General features: G+C 44.7%; 1 protein-coding gene across 1 annotated transcript in view; it reads right to left on the reverse strand.

Moving 5' to 3' along the window:
• Positions 1-20,354, reverse strand: part of LOC126215188 (ras-related protein Rab-8A) — a 256,673-nt gene that overhangs the window by 39,141 nt on the left and 197,178 nt on the right. Inside the window, exon 3 of the mRNA XM_049941856.1 lies at positions 11,019-11,157. Within this exon, the coding sequence (XP_049797813.1) occupies positions 11,019-11,157 (139 nt within the window). The remainder of the gene's footprint in view (positions 1-11,018; positions 11,158-20,354) is intronic.

Raw genomic sequence — 20,354 nt, forward strand, 5'->3', positions numbered from 1 at the left:
CGACTGCTAGTGATACGAGGCAGTTGGGATCCAGCGCGTCGTTCCGTATTACCCTCCTGAACTCACCGATTCCATATTCTGCTAACAGTCATTGGATCTCGACCAACGCGAGCAGCAGTGTCGCTATACGAGAAACCGCAGTACCGATAGGCTACAATCCGACCTTTATCAAAGTCGGAAACGTGATGGTACGCATTTCTCCTCCTTACACGAGGCATCACAAAAACGTTTCACCAGGCAACGCCGGTCAACTGATGTTTGTGTATGAGAAATGGGTTGGAAACTTTCCTCATGTCAGCACGTTGTAGGTGTCGCCACCGGCGCCAACCTTGTGTGAATGCTTTTAAAGGCTAATAATTTGCATATCAGAGCATCTTCTTCCTGTCGGTTAAATTTCGCGTCTGTAGCACGCCATCTTCGTGGTGTAGCAATTTTAATGGCCAATAGTGTATTTTGAAAAGTGGTAGCACACACTAAAGAACAACACAAGTGCATTCACTAGTGATATGGATCTGACCATTAAAGAGACAACTGATCTCACAGGTTGTGTTGAAAACGATCAAGATTCCAGTCTGGTAAGGAATGACTGCTGCACACGTGCTAGCTTTTCAGTAGCGATGTCTGGACAGTCCACAGTAATACGTCGTCGCAAATCATTGGGTGTAGTTGGTATATCCTTGTAGACAACGTCTTTCAGCTTCCCGCCTTTGCGTCCAACCCAATGATTGGTAACAATTGTTGAAGGTATTCTGTAATAATTTATGAACTATGGATTGGACAGCCACCATGCTGGTACCATGGGCTGCTCCTAGTCTATAATGGAACGTCTTCTAGCACCTTTGGCAGATGGTTTGATAGCAGGCTGCAACACTTTTATGATTTCAGTGTTATGTTCATGAAAAACAAGCCTATAAGCTGACCGTTAACTATACCACACCACACGTTTATACTCCATGGAGCCTGTCGCGGAGGTCTCGCGGTTCTAGGCGCTTCAGTCCGGAACCGTGCGACTGCTACGGTCGCAAGTTCGAATCCTGCCTCGAGCATGGATGTGTGTGATGTCCTTAGGTTAGTTAGGTTTAAGTAGTTCTAAGTTCTAGGGGACTGATGACCACAGCAGTTGAGTCCCATAGTGCTCAGAGCCATTTGAACCATTTTTATACTCCATGGACACTGACGTTCCACCTGACAAAGCCAATGGGGATTGTCAACAGACCAAGAATGCACGTTTTGACGATTTATGTGGCCCTGATTGGTAAATGTAGCTTTATTGTTAACAAGATACATGATCCATTTGGAGTATCATGTCTTAATGTCCATGTACAGAAGTTAACACGATTTCACAATTACTTCCCTGATGGAGAGAGTTGTGATACGGGTGGAACCTATGTCGATGGAAAATGTGTAGGACACTTGCCTGACTCATGCCACTTCCTCTTGTGATTGCACGGGAGCGAATGTGCGGATCAACTGCAACAGCAGCAAGAACATTGATTTCCTCCATCTTCTATCATCACTTGTTTCCTTTTGTTAAGTTGTGAAGGTGCTACAGTACTACATTCTCGTAACTTGTTGAAGAGGCTGATAAATAATGACCAAGATGGTTGACGTCTTTTGTGATATCTTACCAAAAACACCCTACAAGAACGAACTGCATTCTTTCTACACTCTCCATACACTACGAGCATGTCAACTTTTCCTGCACTCGTGACCTACTCTTTGTACTGTCAACTACTAACTGACTAGCAAGTCGCGATGCACTGTAAGCAATCATAACAATGTCATACCTAGCAACTATGCGGACTGAATGTCACAGATAAGTGTCAGTGTGGGAACTTTTCAATATAAAATACCTTGTAAACTACTTGCACTAAAATACTGCAACAAAAGCACTGACAGTCCAATTTATACTATTTTCAGTTTGTTAATGTCAACACGCACTGTTCCCTTTAAAAAACTGTATGCTTGCACAAAAAACCACTGCAGCGTAAAGTAACCACTAAGTACATTGCACAGGTTGTTATCTCATGCTACTGCCATTTCTTCAGGGGGAAGGTGGTGTGCTTTTTCAGTAGGACAATGCACGACTTTTCAGCAGGACAATGCACGACCACGTACGGCTGCTGCAATGGAACGTGCTCTTCGTGGTGCACAACAAGTGCCCCGACCGGCAGAATCATCACACCTCTCGCCAACTTAACACTTACTGGACACAGACGAGTGGAAACTTATTCGTTCTCCAAAGCCCGCAAGGACTGTTACTGAACTGCAAGAGAAGGTCAAAATGCTTGGGACAATTTACTGCAGGATGACATTCAGCAACTTTGTGATCGTTTGCATGCGAGAGCACATGCTGTCGTTGCCTGCAGAAGAGCATACACTGTGTATTGATGCGACTGTTTGGCACACTTTACTGTGGATTGTGTTTAATTCAGTCTGAATTTTCTTTCGTATACTCTTATATAAAGATGAAATACCTATCATACCACTTATTAATCAAATGATCTCCTAAGAGTGTTTCTTTTTCTCTGACATTGCACAACATTTCTTTTTCACTAACAGCTTTTAATTATCTCAGAAATGGTCTCAAATAGAAATGAGTTCTTTCTTCTCTTAATACAGGGTGACACAGAAAAACGGGAACAATTCCCCACTCCAATAAAATTAGAAGTGATGAAGGAAAGAAATTGCATCCATAGTAACTGAAAACTTACAACTTTGCCATTTACGCAACATGAATTGCATTTTTCTTTTTTTTAAAATTACATCCTTTAGATGGCGTCCTCATGTACGAATACATTCCTGAAATTTGCTGTTGAGATTCCTCATTGACTGCTGCAACACTCAGCTGGGAAAATGTGAATTGTAACCGGAATTCTCTGTTTTTAACTCCTCTAGGTTTCTTGGTCGAGTCGTGTAGACATTGATATTATAGAAGGCCCACAAGGAAAAAAATCACAAACGGATAAATCTGGCGATCTAGGAGGCCAGGGAATGTTACCGAATCGTGAGATCACACGGTTGCCAAACAATTCTCGGACATATGACATTGATTGCCGTGCAGTGTGTGATGTCGCTCCGTCCTGTTGAAACCAGGCTTCTCGAACGTTTGGAAAGTTGTTCAAGGTAGGTGTAACAAAAGTTCGTGACATCTCGACGTAACGATCGGCATTGACATTTATTGTGTTTCCCTGTTCATTTCCGAAAAAATACGGTCCGATAATCCCATGTGACGAAACACCACAGCATACTGTCGCCTGATAAACAAAGTAAGAGCCTACGGAATATCAGACCAGCTGTGTGGCTGGATTGAAGAGTTTTTAGCAAACAGAACTCAGCATGTTGTTATCAATGGAGAGACGTCTACAGACGTTAAAGTAACCTCTGGCGTGACACAGGGGAGTGTTATGGGACCATTGCTTTTCACAATATATATATATAAATGACCTAGCAGATAGTGTCGGAAGTTCCATGCGGCTTTTCGCGGATGATGCTGTAGTATACAGAGAAGTTGCAGTATTAGAAAATTGTAGCGAAATGCAGGAAGATCTGCAGCGGATAGGCATTTGGTGCAGGGAGTGGCAACTGTCCCTTAACATAGACAAATGTAATGTATTGCGAATACATAGAAAGAAGGATCCTTTATTGTATGATTATATGATAGCGGAACAAACACTGGTAGCAGTTACTTCTGTAAAATATCTGGGAGTATGCGTGCGGAACGATTTGAAGTGGAATGATCGTATAAAATTAATTGTTGGTAAGGCGGGTACCAGGTTGAGATTCATTGGGAGAGTGCTTAGAAAATGTAGTCCATCAACAAAGGAGGTGGCTTACAAAACACTCGTTCGACCTATACTTGAGTATTGCTCATCAGTGTGGGATCCGTACCAGATCGGGTTGACGGAGGAGATAGAGAAAATCCAAAGAAGAGCGGCGCGTTTCGTCACAGGGTTATTTGGTAACCGTGATAGCGTTACGGAGATGTTTAATAAACTCAAGTGGCAGACTCTGCAAGAGAGGCGCTCTGCATCACGGTGTAGCTTGCTCGCCAGGTTTCGAAAGGGTGCGTTTCTGGATGAGGTATCGAATATATTGCTTCCCCCTACTTATACCTCCCGAGGAGATCACGAATGTAAAATTCGAGAGATTAGAGCGCGCACGGAGTCTTTCAGACAGTCGTTCTTCCCGCGAACCATACGCGACTGGAACAGGAAAGGGAGGTAATGACAGTGGCACGTAAAGTGCCCTCCGCCACACACCGTTGGGTGGCTTGCGGAGTATAAATGTAGATGTAGATGTACTAGTGTGTAAAGAGCGCTCATTAGGATTTGTGTTTACCCAATGACGGTAGTTTTGTTTATTCACATAACCTGTCAGATGAAAATGTGCCTCATCTGACATCCACAACTTGTTTAGAAACTCATCGTCATTGTTTATTTTTCTTATCATTTCTTGACAGAATCCTAATTGTAACCGTTAATTGTTGTCCTTCAGTTGTTGCATCATCTGTAGATTGTACGGATGAAATTTTAAATCAAGATGAAGAATTCTGCAAAAACTCTCCCTGGACATCCCAATCACTGTTGTTCGTTTACGAATTGAACACCGTGGGCTCAGTAAGACAGACTCGCGTACATCATCAATGTTCGCTGGAGAACGCACACTTCTTGGCCGTCCTGTTGATTTCTTCTTGAGGGCAGATCCAGTATCTCCAAAGTTATTAATCCAACATTTTATCGAGTGTTTAGAAGGAACGGTATCATAACATCCTGGGTTATGAAAAACGTCAAAATACCCTCTGCGCCACTACCAGACTGTCATTGTTTTTATAAAACAAGTTTATGGCTTACGCGCGCTGTTGTCCGTTCCACTGAGCCACGATTACTGAAATGGCGGACTGTTTAGTCGCTAAAGGTCACGAACCCGCAGTGCTGCCATCTGCCCATGGCTGCCACTACTCATTTCAAACATTGCCATTACTCTGTGTCACCCTGTATTTAGCAGTAGAATAAAATTTAGACATTTGTTTCTGTTACAGAGTGATGTCCATGCAGCAGTTATTTTAAAAGAAGGAAAACAACCCTCTTGCGTGATCACTAGATTCAAATCTCTTTTTCACAGTCTTATCAAAAACCCAACGAAAGATAACATACGTCTGAGGGAGGGGGAGGGGGGGGGGGAGGGAGAGACAAATGACGTGTCGCTCGCGTGGTAAAACGTTTCCTCTACCAGTCCTGGGTTTCTACATCGACATGTACATCTACATGGATACTGCGCAAATCACACTTAAGTGCCTGGCAGAGGGTTCATCGAACCACCTTCACAATTCTCTATTATTCCAATCTCGTATAGTGCACTTAAAGAATGAACCCCTATATCATTCTGTACGAGCTCAGAGTTCCCTTATTTTATCGTGGTGGTCGTTCCGCTCTATGTAGGTCGGTGTCAACAAAATATTTTCGCATTTGGAGGAGAAAGTTGGTGATTGGAATTTCGTGAGAAGATCCATCGCAACGAAAAACGCCTTTCTTTTAATGATTTCCAGCCCAAATCCTGTATCATTTCTGTGACACTCTCTCCCCTAATTTTGCGCTAATACAAAACATGCTGCCTTTCTCTGAACTTTTTCGATGTACTCTGTCAGTCCTATCTGGTAAGTATCCCATACCATGCAGCAGCATTCTAAAAGAGGATGGACAAGCATAGTGTACGCAGTCTCCTTAGTAGGTCTGTTACATTTTCTATGTGTCCTGCCAATAAAACGCAGTCTTTGCCTAGCCTTCCCAAAACATTTTCTATGTGTTCCTTCCAATTTAAGTTGTTCGTAACTGTAATACCTAGGTATTTTGTTGAATTTACGGCTTTCAGATTAGACTGATTTATCGTGCAACCGAAGTTTAACGAGTTCCTTTTAGCACTCATGTGGATGACCTCACACTTTTCGTTGTTTAGGGTCAACTGCCACTTTTTGCACCATTCAAATATCCTTTCTAAATCGTTTTTCATTTTGTTTTGACCTTGTGATGAGTTTATTAGTCGATAAACTACAGCGCCATCTGCAAACAACCGAAGACAGCTGCTCAGATTGTCTCCCAAATCGTTTATATAGATAAGGAACAGCAAAGGGCCTATAAAACACTACTTTGGGGAACGCCTGAAATCACTTCTGTTTTACTCGATGAGTTTCCGTCAATTACTATGAACTGTGACCTCTCTGATAGGAAATTGCAAATCCAGTCACATAACTGAGACGATATTCCATAAGCACGCAATTTTTCTACGAGCCGCTTGTGTGGTACAGTGTCAAAAGCCTTCCGGAAGTCCAGGAATACGGAATAGGTCTGAAATCCCTTTGAGAGGTGGCATGAGCCCCTCTCATATTTCTGTCTTACTCTGAGTAATTCGATTTTCCTCTCTAATTGCATGCGGTGAAAAGTTGCTATTCCTTCACACGCAGACTTCCCACGCAGCGTCTCTCGTCACCCGGGTGGTCCGGTGACAGGCGGGATATGCTGATCTTGAAAGGGTTAAGCTGACGGGTGTGAGGGAGTCGAGTGGATGCTTTCCAGACTCCGACACTGTCATAGGAGCGGGGGCGACACGCCCACAGGGACCTGACGGAGCAGCTGGGCTAGAGATTCCATTACTTCGCAGAAAGTGAAAACACTTTCTGGCGGGCTACCAGCGAGGCGTGGGAATGATTTGTGTTCCGAGGCAGTCTTGGCGGGCATATTCCCGCGTTTTCTGCAAAATCATAACAGTGATTGTCTTGCTCAGGGGATAGCTCCGTGACGTAGGAAAATCGGCGCAGAAATTGGAGGCAAGAATCTCCATTGGTGGAACAGTAGTGCGTCGGCAATAGAGTGGAATTTTCCGCCGGTTTTCGAGTTGCTGATTGGAACGTTTAACCACGGCCACTGTCGTGGGGGCGGGAATGTTCTGTGTTCAGCTTGTACGGGTGCTCTTGAGAGAGTCGGCTCTCACCTTTCAGTCAGAGTAGGTTACATGACTGAGCTCTCGCTACTCTGGACAGCCTGCCTTCCGTTGGCTGTCTAATATACTTTCATTTAATTGTAACTGTTTGTCAAAGTTGCTGAAATTTCGACTTCAATGTAGCTTTCCGAGTACAGTTGGCAATGGAGAGTTCTGCGTACAAGCGGCCTATGTTGTCCATCTTGAGCAACTTGACCGTATCAGAGTTACCATCAGTGATTGTGTAGACAGCCTTCTTTGTCTCCCTCAGAGGCGTATTTGTGTTGCTAGGAAGTCTTTAGTCTGGAACAACCAGACCAGGATAATTTGTTTCGGGCTATACTCGCAACATTATCATCACCACGACGGGATGTCGAAGCAACCAGCCATCGCCTCCGGTATGCCAGATCGTGTCCTTGCAGTTAAAAAGACAGCTTGGTAATGTATGTCCGCAGCACCGGCAAATCAGGGAATTTTGCTATGTGACAATCAGAACTCAGCAGAGCGCGCCTGTTCCCATCTTTTCTTACGTGATTCTGTCTTGGGTATTCATTGTCTGAGTTCTCACTACTGTAGCAGCAATTAATGTTGGGTTGGCTGGGTATTTCTCTTAAGATTTGAGTTGCAAGGAATTGGCTCCACATACCACTTGGTCATAAATGTCACTATCTAGTTTATGGACAACTTCACCTTCACAGCATTTATTTGAGTATCCAATTTGACGTATTGTAAATGTTTCATGTGTTCTGTTTATTATTTTGAGTTTAGTCATAATAAACCAAATTGTTATTTTGGACAGAACTTTCATTCTGTGGATCGGTAAACCAACCCCTTCATTTCTCACTATGTTAATGAAACTTCCTGTATCAAAATTATTTTGTATCAAATTAAATTATTGTTGTTGTTGTGGTCTTCAGTCCTGAGACTGGATTGATGCAGCTCTCCATGCTACTCTATCCTGTGCAAGCTTCTTCATCTCCAAGTACCTACTGCAACCTACATCCTTCTGAATCTGCTTAGTGTATTCATCTCTTGGTCTCCCTCTACGACTTTTACCTTCCACGCTGCCTTCCAATACTAAATTGGTGATCCCTTGATGTCTCAGAACATGTCCTACCAACAGATCCCTTCTTCTAGTCAAGTTGTGCCAGAAACTTCTCTTCTCCCCAGTCCTATTTAATACTTCCTCATTAGTTATGTGATCTAGACATCTAATCTTCAGCATTCTTCTGTAGCACCACATTTCGAAAGCTTCTATTCTCTTCTTGTCCAAACTATTTATCGTCCATGTTTCACTTCCATACATGGCTACACTCCACACAAATACTTTCAGAAACGACTTCCTGACACTTAAATCTATACTCGATGTTAACAAATTTCTCTTCTTCAGAAAGGCTTTCCTTGCCATTGCCTGTCTACATTTTATATCCTCTCTACTTCGACCATCATCAGTTATTTTGCTCCCCAAATAGCAAAACTCCTTTACTACTTTAAGTGTCTCATTTCCTAATGTAATTCCATTAGCATCAACCGACTTAATTCGACTACATTCCATTATCCTCGTTTTGCTTTTGTTGATGTTCATCTTATATCTTTCAAGACACTGTCCATTGCGTTCAGATGCTCTTCCAAGTCCTTTGCTGTCTCTGACAGAATTGCAATGTCATCGGCGAACCTCAAAGTTTTTATTTCTTCTCCATGGATTTTAATACCTACTCCGAATTTTTCCTTTGTTTCCTTTACTGCTTGCTCAATATACAGATTGAATAACATTGGGGAGAGGCTACAAACCTGTCTCACTCCCTTCCCAACCACTGCTTCCCTTTGATGTCCCTCGACTCTTATAACTGCCATCTGGTTTCTGTACATATTGTAAATAGCTTTTCGCTCCCTGTATTTTACCCCTGCCACCTTCAGAATTTGAAAGAGAGTATTCCAGTCAACACTGTCAAAAGGTTTCTCTAATTCTACAAATGCTAGAAACGTAGGTTTGCCTTTCCTTAATCTAGGAGGTGCCAAACTCTTTTCTACTCCACTTGCAGGGTCGATTGCAGTCAGTTCTCGTTTCTTCTTAATCGATGTGCAACAGAAAAAGTCGGAGTTAGAAAAGGGGGGCTTAGAACATCATTTCCATATGAAGATTCTAGAAGAATTTAGTGTTAAATACACTGCTAGCCCCGGCACCTCACAGCCTGTCAATAGCACTCAGCACATCATGTGAATAAAGAGCTACACTCCTGGAAATGGAAAAAAGAACACATTGACACCGGTGTGTCAGACCCACCATACTTGCTCCGGACACTGCGAGAGGGCTGTACAAGCAATGATCACACGCACGGCACAGCGGACACACCAGGAACCGCGGTGTTGGCCGTCGAATGGCGCTAGCTGCGCAGCATTTGTGCACCGCCGCCGTCAGTGTCAGCCAGTTTGCCGTGGCATACGGAGCTCCATCGCAGTCTTTAACACTGGTAGCATGCCGCGACAGCGTGGACGTGAACCGTATGTGCAGTTGACGGACTTTGAGCGAGGGCGTATAGTGGGCATGCCGGAGGCCGGGTGGACGTACCGCCGAATTGCTCAACACGTGGGGCGTGAGGTCTCCACAGTACATCGATGTTGTCGCCAGTGGTCGGCGGAAGGTGCACGTGCCCATCGACCTGGGACCGGACCGCAGCGACGCACGGATGCACGCCAAGACCGTAGGATCCTACGCAGTGCCGTAGGGGACCGCACCGCCACTTCCCAGCAAATTAGGGACACTGTTGCTCCTGGGGTATCGGCGAGGACCATTCGCAACCGTCTCCATGAAGCTGGGCTACGGTCCCGCACACCGTTAGGCCGTCTTCCGCTCACGCCCCAACATCGTGCAGCCCGCCTCCACTGGTGTCGCGACAGGCGTGAATGGAGGGACGAATGGAGACGTGTCGTCTGCAGCGATGAGAGTCGCTTCTGCCTTGGTGCCAATGATGGTCGTATGCGTGTTTGGCGCCGTGCAGGTGAGCGCCACAATCAGGACTGCATACGACCGAGGCACACAGCGCCAACACCCGGCATCATGGTGTGGGGAGCGATCTCCTACACTGGCCGTACACCACTGGTGATCGTCGAGGGGACACTGAATAGTGCACGGTACATCCAAACCGTCATAGAACCCATCGTTCTACCATTCCTAGACCGGCAAGGGAACTTGCTGTTCCAACAGGACAATGCACGTCCGTATGTATCCCGTGCCACCCAACGTGCTCTAGAAGGTGTAAGTCAACTACCCTGGCCAGCAAGATCTCCGGATCTGTCCCCCATTGCGCATGTTTGGGACTGGATGAAGCGTCGTCTCACGCGGTCTGCACGTCCAGCACGAACGCTGGTCCAACTGAGGTGCGAGGTGGAAATGGCATGGCAAGCCGTTCCACAGGACTACATCCAGCATCTCTACGATCGTCTCCATGGGAGAATAGCAGCCTGCATTGCTGCGAAAGGTGGATATACACTGTACTAGTGCCGACATTGTGCATGCTCTGTTGTCTGTGTCTATATGCCTGTGGTTCTGTCAGTGTGATCATGTGATGTATCTGACCCCAGGAATGTGTCAATGAAGTTTCCCCTTCCTGGGACAATGAATTCACGGTGTTCTTATTTCAATTTCCAGGAGTGTAGTTTTGTTTCGCAGGAACGATGTTTCCTAAACCCATGTTGACTGTGTGTCAATAGACCGTTTCCTTCGAGGTAATTCATAATGTTCGAACACAATATACGTTCTAAAATCCTGCAGCATATCGACGGTAACGGTACGGGTTTGTAATTTAGTGGATTACTCCTACTACCTTTCTTGAATATTGGTGTGACCTGTGCAACTTTCCAGTCTTTGGGTTCGGATCTGGATTTGGGGAACATGTGCAAGACTGCAACTTCCTGGCAGATTAAAACTGTGTGCCGGACCGAGACTCGAACTCGGGACCTTTACCTTTAGCGGGAGAGTTTCATATCAGCGCACACTCCGCTGCAGAGTGAAAATCTCATTCTGATGTGCAAGCCTGCCTCACCTCCTGTATGTTTCGCAGCCAGTACGACAGGTGGTTGAAGGACTCCATGCTGGTGACGTCATACATGAGGAGGATGCCCATGGCGCCGCGGTAGTAGGCCGTCGTCAGAGTACGGAACCGCTCCTGGCCCGCCGTGTCCCTGCAACACAGGGAAACAGTTGCCCGTCAGCGGTCGTCTAGAAAAACTCTACCCAAATGCAACATCTTTAATGTCAACACTTGCTGCAGCGGCTGGCACCGAAGCGCCAACAGCAGGGCCATATTTACACTGCAGGCTTCCTAAAAAAAATCTGAAACGAAAAACCGTCATTGTTTTAAAACTGTCACCGTACTAAAAGACATAGACATTGGTGGAAATCAGAAAAAAAGGCAGGGTTCCTATGAAAGTAATATACACTAGTGGCCAATACGCTTGGATGGCATGTACAGGTACAGCTGCCCATGCAGCTTCAACACGGTACCACAGTTCATCAAGAGTAGTGACTGGCGTATTGTGACGAACCAGTTGCTCCGCCACCATTAACCAGACGTTTTCAGTTGGTGAGAGATCTGGAGAATGTGCTGGCCAGGGCATCAGTCGAACGTTTTCTGTATCCAGAAAGGCCCGTACAGGACTTGCAACATGCGGTCGTGCATTATCCTGCTGAAATGTAGGGTTTCGCAGCGATCGAATGAAGGGTAGAGACACGGGTCGTAACACATCTGAAATGTAACGTCCACTGTTCAAAGTGCCGTCAATGCGAACAAGAGGTGACCGAGACGTGTAACCAATGGCACCCCATACCATCACGCCGGGTGATACGCCAGTATGGCGATGACGAATACACGCTTCCAATGTGCGTTCACCGCGATGTCGCCAAACACGGATGCAACCATCACGATACTGTAAACAGAACCTGGATTCATCCGAAAAAATGACGTTTTGCCATTCTTGCACCCAGGTTCGTCGCCGAGCACACCATCGCAGGCGCTCCTGTCTGCGATGCAGCGCCAAGGGTAACCGCAGCCACGGTCTCCGAGCTGATAGTCCATGCTGCCGCAAACGTCGTCGAACTGTTCGTGCAGATGGTTGTTGTCTTGCAAACGTCCCCATCTGTTGACTGAGGGATCGATACGTGGCTGCACGATCCGTTACAGCCATCCGGATAAGATGCCTGTCATCTAGACTGCTAGTGATACGAGGCCGTTGGGATCCAGCACGGCGTTCCGTATTACCCTCCTGAACCCACCGATTCCATATTCTGCTAACAGTCATTGGTTCTCGACCAACGCGAGCAGCAATGTCGTGATACGATAAACCGCAATCGCGACAGGCTACAATCCGACCTTTATCAAAGTCGGAAATGCGATGGTGCGCATTTCTCCTCGTTACCCGAGGCATCACAACAACGTTTCACCAGGCAACGCCGGTCAACTGCTGTTTGTGTATGAGAAATCGGTTGGAAACTTTCCTCATGTCAGCACGTTGTAGGTGTCGCCACCGGCGCCAACCTTGTGTGAATGTTCTGAAAAGCTAATCATTTGCATATCACGGCATCTTCTTCCTGTCGGTTAAATTTCGCGTCTGTAGCACGTCATCTTCGTGGTGTAGCAATTTTAATGGCAAATAGTGTTTTTTCAAAAGAATTTCACCCACTATTTCACCCCCCTTAAATCGCTCAGTCAGGATATATATAGGCTTTTATGTATAGAGAGAACAGTAATCAGAGGGATAGCTACTCGCATGCATTAGTAATAATTTTTCAGAATTCATTTAAAAAAACGTATACTATAATAATTGCCATACTAGGGATGATCGATATTCATCGAAGTTTAGTGGGGAAACATCGCTGTTTTTACATTGATTTTAAGTCCTCTAAAACATTGACACATCGATGGCACGAGAATAATATCGCAACATCGATATTTCCATTTTCAACTAATTGATCGAATGAAATTTTGGTACACTTTAGGATGCTAAGCCACAAACGAAATACACACACCAAAAAAAGTTTTGCATCTCCCCGGTTCCCGGAACTCCCGCAGATGGACGTTGACTGTGGATATTTTATCACAGACACAGTCCCTCTGACTGTTCAGAGATGTCACTAAACCCACCCAAAGATGTAAACAAGCATGTATGAGCAGCGCCTATTAGACGGAGGGGGTCCGACAGCCGATCAGTTCCAGTCATTCCACCAGGAAGGGGGTACATGGCTCGTGTTGTCTGCAGTTCAACCACGCCTAGACGGTCAATATCGCGCATCGATCGCGTCCGCATTGTTACTTTGTGCCAGGAAGGGCTCTCAACAAGGGACGTGTCCAGGCGTCTAGAAGTTGCCCAAAGCGACATTGTTCGGACATGGAGGAGATACAGAGAGACAGGAACTGTCGATGACGTGTCTCGCTCAGGCCGCCCAAGAGCTACTACTGCAGTGGATGACCGCTACCTACGGATTATGGCTCGGAGCAACCCTGATAGGAACGCCACCATGTTGAATAATGCTTTTCGCGCAGCCATTGGACGTCGTGTTATGACTCAAACTGTGCGCAATAGGCTGCATGATGCGCAACTTCACTCCCGATTTTGAGATATACGAGTAATAGGTGTCCGTAGCTTATCTGTAAGAGGAGAAATCGCCCTACTTCCTAAACTGTGTAAGTGCCGAAAATTCTTCAGAAATTAGGCCACTTTAGACTGATGCTTTTTAGGAACATGTGCGAATGTTCACACAAATTTCATAGAAATGCATTTTAAGCTCATGTTGGAATCTCTACACCTGTTGGTACGGAATGATTAAAATAAATAATTCGAATTGGCCGCGACGCATTCCCTTTCTGGACACGTCTCTGTTATGATATAGTGTTAAAACAACGCAGTACTTACATTTGAACAGCAGTAAATGTGAACCACGGACAATTATTCTTCAGTTCGTCAAGATTTAAGAACGCACAACGCAGCACAACAAACGTTAGAACAGGCACTGCAAGGTTACTACTGGAACTGCGACTGAAACCATCTACTTCGCTAGGCAAGTCCGTACGGTTCGGCCATTCTAACAATTGTTAAAATTCGAAATAAACCATAAAACCACACCGTAGTTGCTGTACAAACTGGAGAACATTTGTAGCAAAACTAATTTCCGCCATCGCACTGGTAATAAAATAATAATAGTAATAAAATAATAATAATAATAATGAAAAACTCATGAAATTAATTCAAAAATCAGGCTGCCATAAGTAAATATTCGTAATCGCCAAATTTCACAACAATAATCTATTGCAAGCCATATTCTCAAAAAAACGTTCAAACGTGTGTGAAATCTTAAGGGACTTTACTGCTGAGGTCATCAGTCCCTAAGCTTACACACTACTTAACCTAAATTATCCTAAGGACAAACACACACACCCATGCGCGGCCCATATCCTCAACTATGTCTAAAAATGTGATCACAAAGTAACGAGCAGGTTACTTAGCAAAGGCTGCAAAGGATCGGAAACAGTTACGAATTAACGATTTTATACTACGTTTCGTGTCCGCAGCTCGTGGTCGTGGGGTAGCGTTCTCGCTTCCCGCGCCCGGGTTCCCGGGTTCGATTCCCGGCGGGGTCAGGGATTTTGTCTGCCTCGTGATGACTGGGTGTTGTGTGATGTCCTTAGGTTAGTTAGGTTTAAGTAGTTCTAAGTTCTAGGGGACTGATGACCATAGCTGTTAAGACCCATAGTGCTCAGAGCCACTACGTTTCGTGAAGCGTTTCTAAATAACTGTACAATGTTCCAATTGCCCCTGTGTACTCAAATAGTTTATGTGAAAAAATGAAATCAGATTAACGAGCCGATTAGGAGATACAGACTCCCGAAAATCGTCCAAAATTGTGAACTGAACGATTTCATAGCAAGTTCATAATGGCGTAATTACATAACTATACGGTATCGTCACATACGACTGTGTACATGCGTAGTATAGCATGTCCTCAAATACATATGAAAAATAGACGCATCTGAATGAGACGATTAGGAGATACATTCCTGAAAATCGGCCAAATTTCGGAAACGGCTGATTTCATTCCAAGTTTGGACTGCCGTAAGATTCGACAATTTGGCGAATATTTTGGAGCCTGTATCTCCCAATCAGCTCATTAACGCGCGTTCTTTTTTTTTTTTTCCCGGATCGAGTTGAGGAAATGCTATACTATGTACGAACACAGTTACGTTGCTCGGAACTTGGTATGAAATTAGCAGAATCGCAAATTTAGTCCATTTTCTGAAGTCTGTGTCTCCTAATTAGCTCAGTAATCTGCGTCCATTTTTTTTTTCATATATATGAGGATGAGCTGTACTATGTTTCTACACTGTGACATGTGACGACAGCGTATTGTTCTATTAGTAAAAAATCGCCGATCCGCCACTATTTCCGATCTTTTATAGTCTCAATCTACTAGGCCTAATGCGCTAGTTAATTTGTAATCACATTTTAGACATAAGCGTATGCCATGCAATGTGCCGCTTGTGGCGGTCCGATTTTTGATTTGCCTTGATACTTTTACGTTATTATTGTTTAGATAGGTCTATGTACAATAATTTTCAGAAGTGTTACGAACACAAATTTATTTTATTACTAGTGGAAGGGTGGCGATTACGCTTTCTTGGCTACACAGGGTGTTCCATTTTATCGTGACCGGGCCAAATATCTCACGAAATAAGAGTCAAACGAAAAAACTACAAAGAACGAAACTTGTCTAGCTTGAAGGGGGAAACCAATAGCGCTATGGCTGGCCCGCTAGATGGCGCTGCCGTAGGTCAAACGGATATCAATTGCGTTTTTTTTTTTAAATAGGAACCCCCATTTTTATTACATATTCGTGTAGTACGTAAAGAAATATGAATGTTTTAGTTGGACCACTTTCTTCGCTTTGTGATAGATGGCGCTGTAATAGTCACAAACATAAGGCTCACAATTTTAGACGAACAGTTGGTAACAGGTAGGTTTTTTTAAATTAAAATACAGAACGTAGGTACGTTTGAACATTTTATTTCGGTTATTCCAATGTGATACATATACCTTTGCGAACTTATCATTGCTGAGAACGCATGCTGTTACAGTGTGATTACCTGTAAATACCACAGTCCGCAGCTCGTGGTCGTGCGATAGCGTTCTCGCTTCCCACGCCCGGGTTCCCGGGTTCGATTCTCGGCGGGGTCAGGGATTTTCTCTGCCTCGTGATGACTGGGTGTTGTGTGCTGTCCTTAGGTTAGTTAGGTTTAAGTAGTTCTAAGTTCTACGGGACTGATGACCACAGCTGTTAAGTCCCATAGTGCTCAGAGCCATTTTTGTAAATACCACATTAATGCAATAAGTGCTCAAAATGATGTCCGTGTAACGACATTCCTCTCAACAGCTAGTAGTTCGTCTTCCATAATGTTCGCACATGCGTTGACAGTGCGCTGACGCATGTTGTCAGGCGTTGTCGGTGGATCAGGATAGCAAATATTCTTCAACTTTCCCCACAGAAAAAAATCCGGGGACGTCAGATCCGGTGAACGTGCGGGCCACGGTATGATGCTTCGACGACCAATCCACCTGTCACGAAATAAGCTATTCAATACCGCTTCAACTGCACGCGAGCTATGTGCCGGACATCCATCATGTTGGAACTACATCGTCATTCTGTCATGCAGTGAAACATCTTGTAGTAACATCGGTAGAACATTACGTAGGAAATCAGCATACACTGCACCATTTAGGTTGCCATCGATTAAATGGGGGACAATTATCCTTCCTCCCATAATGCCGCAGCATACATTATCCCGCCAAGGTCGCCGATGTTCCACTTGTCGCAGCCATCGTGGATTTCCCGTTGCCCAATAGTGCATAAAATGCCGGTTTACGTTACCGCGTGCAAAAGATGTATCATCGTCCCGTAATTTCTCTCGTGCCCGATGGCAGAACTGTACACGACGTTCAAAGTCGTCGTCATGCAATTCCTGGTACATAGAAATATAGTACGGGTGCAATCGACTTTGATGTACTAAGCATTCTCAACACCGACGCTCACGCAATTTGTCTGCTACGGTGTGCGGATTAGCCGCGACAGCAGCTAAAACACCTACTTGGGCATCATCATTCGTTGCAGGTCGTGGTTGACGTTTCACATGTGGCTGAACACTTCCTGTTTCCTTAAATAATGTAACTATCCGGCGAACGGTCCGGACGGATGATGTCAAGGATACCGAGCAGCATACATAACACACGCCCGTTGGGCATTTTGATCACAATAACCATACATCAACACGATGCCGATCTTTTCCGCAATTGGTAAACGGTCCATTTTATCACGGGAAATGTATCACGAAGCAAATACCGTCCGCACTGGCGGAATGTTACGTGATACCACGTACTTATACGTTTGTGACTATTACAGCGCCATCTATCACAAAGCGAAAAAAGTGGTTCAACTAAAACATTCAGATTTCTTTACGTACTACACGAATATGTAATAAAAAATTGGCGTTCCTATTTAAAAAAACGCAGTTGATATCCGTTTTATCTATGGCAGCGCCATCTAGCGGGCCAACCATAGCGCCATCTAGTTTCCCCCTTCAAGCTAGACGAGTTTCGTTCTTTGTAGTTTTTTCGTTTGATGCTTATGTCGTGAGATATTTGGCCCGGTCACTATCAATGGACCACCCTGTATACTTGAGGATGTGCTGTACTATGTTTCTACGCTGTGACGACAGCGTTCTATTATTAAAAAATCGCCTATCCGCAACCATTTCCGATCTTGTGTAGTCTCAATGTACTAGGCCGAATGCGCTAGTGAATTTGTAATCACATTTTAAACATCCAATGTGCCATTTCACGATGAGAAGTAATTACTTGTGTCGGTCCGATTTTTGATTTGCCTTGATACGTTTTGCGTTATTATTATTCAGATAGGTCTATGTATAATAATTTTCAGAAGAGTGTTACGAACACAAATTTATTTTATTACTAGTGAGAGGGTGGCGACTACGGTATCTTGGCTATATATTTTCTCCACTTTGTACAGTAACTACGGACTGAGCGTACGGTTTATTTCGTAATTTAACAGTTGGTAGTATGGCTCTTGCGCCTGGCAGTGAAACGTACAAGAAAACAAAACGACGTTGAAACCGGCAGGCCTTTGTATTGTACTGTGACAGGGGTTGGGGGCGGAAGGGACGAGGGTTCCGAAACGGGAAATCCTGTCGGCGGTCGGCTTAAGGATAACGGCACTGAACAGAACCAAGCAGAAGGCTCTGCCGAAAAGCGAAGCGGGTACTCAGCGGCCGAAAAGTGAATCGGGCACTGAGCTTTTTCCAGGTGTTTTTTGAAAAAGCCAAAAATTCCCTGAGTTTTCCAGAACAAAAAAAAATGTAGTGTCGGCAGACTTGCCAACACTACGCACACTAATTGAAAGAGGCGGCCAAGATGCACGCGCTAACTCACGAAGGATGGAGTGAGGTCTGAAACAGGAGACTTAATGAATGTGATAAAGAAAATACGTATCTTTGGAATATACTTAACTTTTAATACATCCTTGTATACATCGTTCTTGATGAGACATCTGGAGATTGTGGCGATACAAGTGACTCTTTATATACAAGCTATTTAAGGCTAATGGCGCCTTGCTAAGTCGTAGCCATTAACTTAGCTGAAGGCTATTCTAACTGTCTCTCGGCAAATGAGAGAAATGGCTTCGTCCGTATAGTCGCTAGCAACGTCGTCGTACAACTGGGGCGAGTTCTCGTACGTCTCTCGAGACCTGCCGTGTGGTGGCGCTCGGTCTGCGATCACACAGTGGCGACACGCGGGTCCGACATGTACTAATGGACCGCGGCCGATTTAAGCTACCACCTAGCAAGTGTGGTGTCTGGCAGTGACACCACAAAAAATCCCTGAGTTTTCCCGGTTTTCCAGGACGCTGTACACCCTGTGTTGCGACTCTTCTGCGTGCTCGCGGAGGCCTTACACGATGTTAGGCAGGTGTACCAGTTTCTTTGGCTCTTTAGTGTACTAGTGTCTTTGAAAACACGGGTAGCAAAATAAGGTGTCTGCATTTTCTGTATGGAAATTGGTTTACTGTCCTTCACTGTCCTGTGTTATTGTATTGTTAACACTTTGTCCAACCTCTGCTCTTCCTAATTATCTCAAAAATTCTCTTCAGCATCGATTTTGTTACGGCTTGTAGTTAATGCAGCGACTGTCGCCTACTCTTTCCGTATCGCTCTTTTCAGCTCACATACGGCCTCAAATTGCAACAAAGACGCCTTGGAAGTATTCCTCAAAGGTTTTCCACAGAGTTCGAAACCGGGCTACGTGCAAGCCAGTGCAAGACATCGATATCTTTATCTTCGAACCACTTTTTTGCTGTAGCAGAAATATGCACGGGTGGCTGTGGTGTGCGTACTGTAAGACCTTCAGTACACACACCATCAGATTATTTGACTTGTCGCTCTAACAAAGTAGGCGAGTGTCAGCAATATGTCTCATGGTCTTGTCGTGGCGTGTTTATCTTCTGCCGTTAGGGCAGACGATAGAAATGCCACTTGCACGCTTAGAGTAGCAGAATGACGGTGACCAGCTTTAAACAGAACTTGATTAATTTTCAGGTACATTTATTAAAATAATAACAAGCATAAAAATAAATTAACATGGTTCTGGATGCTATTTACAATTGACAATCTGATGTTCCTTTGGTCTTGGTACGTTAATCTTATTCTCACATATCTCTGATACTTGACAAAGTGTCTGTTCATTTCTCTTCATGGCTATGTACAGGAATATGGTAATCTTCTTAGGTGCAGACTGAAACTTAAATATAGGCTGGTACAGACTAATGCAGACAGGTACAGACTGGTGCAGACTGGTGCAGACAAATGCAGACTGACTAATCGGAGGTCTGTACACTCGTTATAATACCTTGCGCGTTCATGTATCACTGCGCGAGTGTGATCCGCGAGGAGAAAAGGTTCTACGTTAGCAGCAATCTCATTGGCTGCGTTACATATTAATACGCGGATCGGCGGAAGCAGAATTTGGTCCGTCTCTAAGGCAGCGCCATCTCGTAGTGTGGCGACGGACGACCGCTGTGCCTGCGCTGTTGTGCTTAGCGGGGCGCGCTCTAGTGGGAAAGTTGTGTACGCGCTGACTACGCGGAACTATGTACACAACAGTCGCTTATCTTGTTGAAAGACTAGACTTTCGTCCCGTAAGTCCTCACACATTTTGATCCATTCTGTCTCCAGCATCTCCGTATACATATTAATAGTTCACTGCAACCTTTAGATCATAACGCTGCCAAATCTTAACGCTTCCAATAACTAACTTTCTGTTCA

The sequence above is a fragment of the Schistocerca nitens genome, chromosome 12 (genome assembly GCF_023898315.1).
Source record: "Schistocerca nitens isolate TAMUIC-IGC-003100 chromosome 12, iqSchNite1.1, whole genome shotgun sequence".
Classification (NCBI taxonomy): Eukaryota; Metazoa; Arthropoda; class Insecta; order Orthoptera; family Acrididae; genus Schistocerca; species Schistocerca nitens.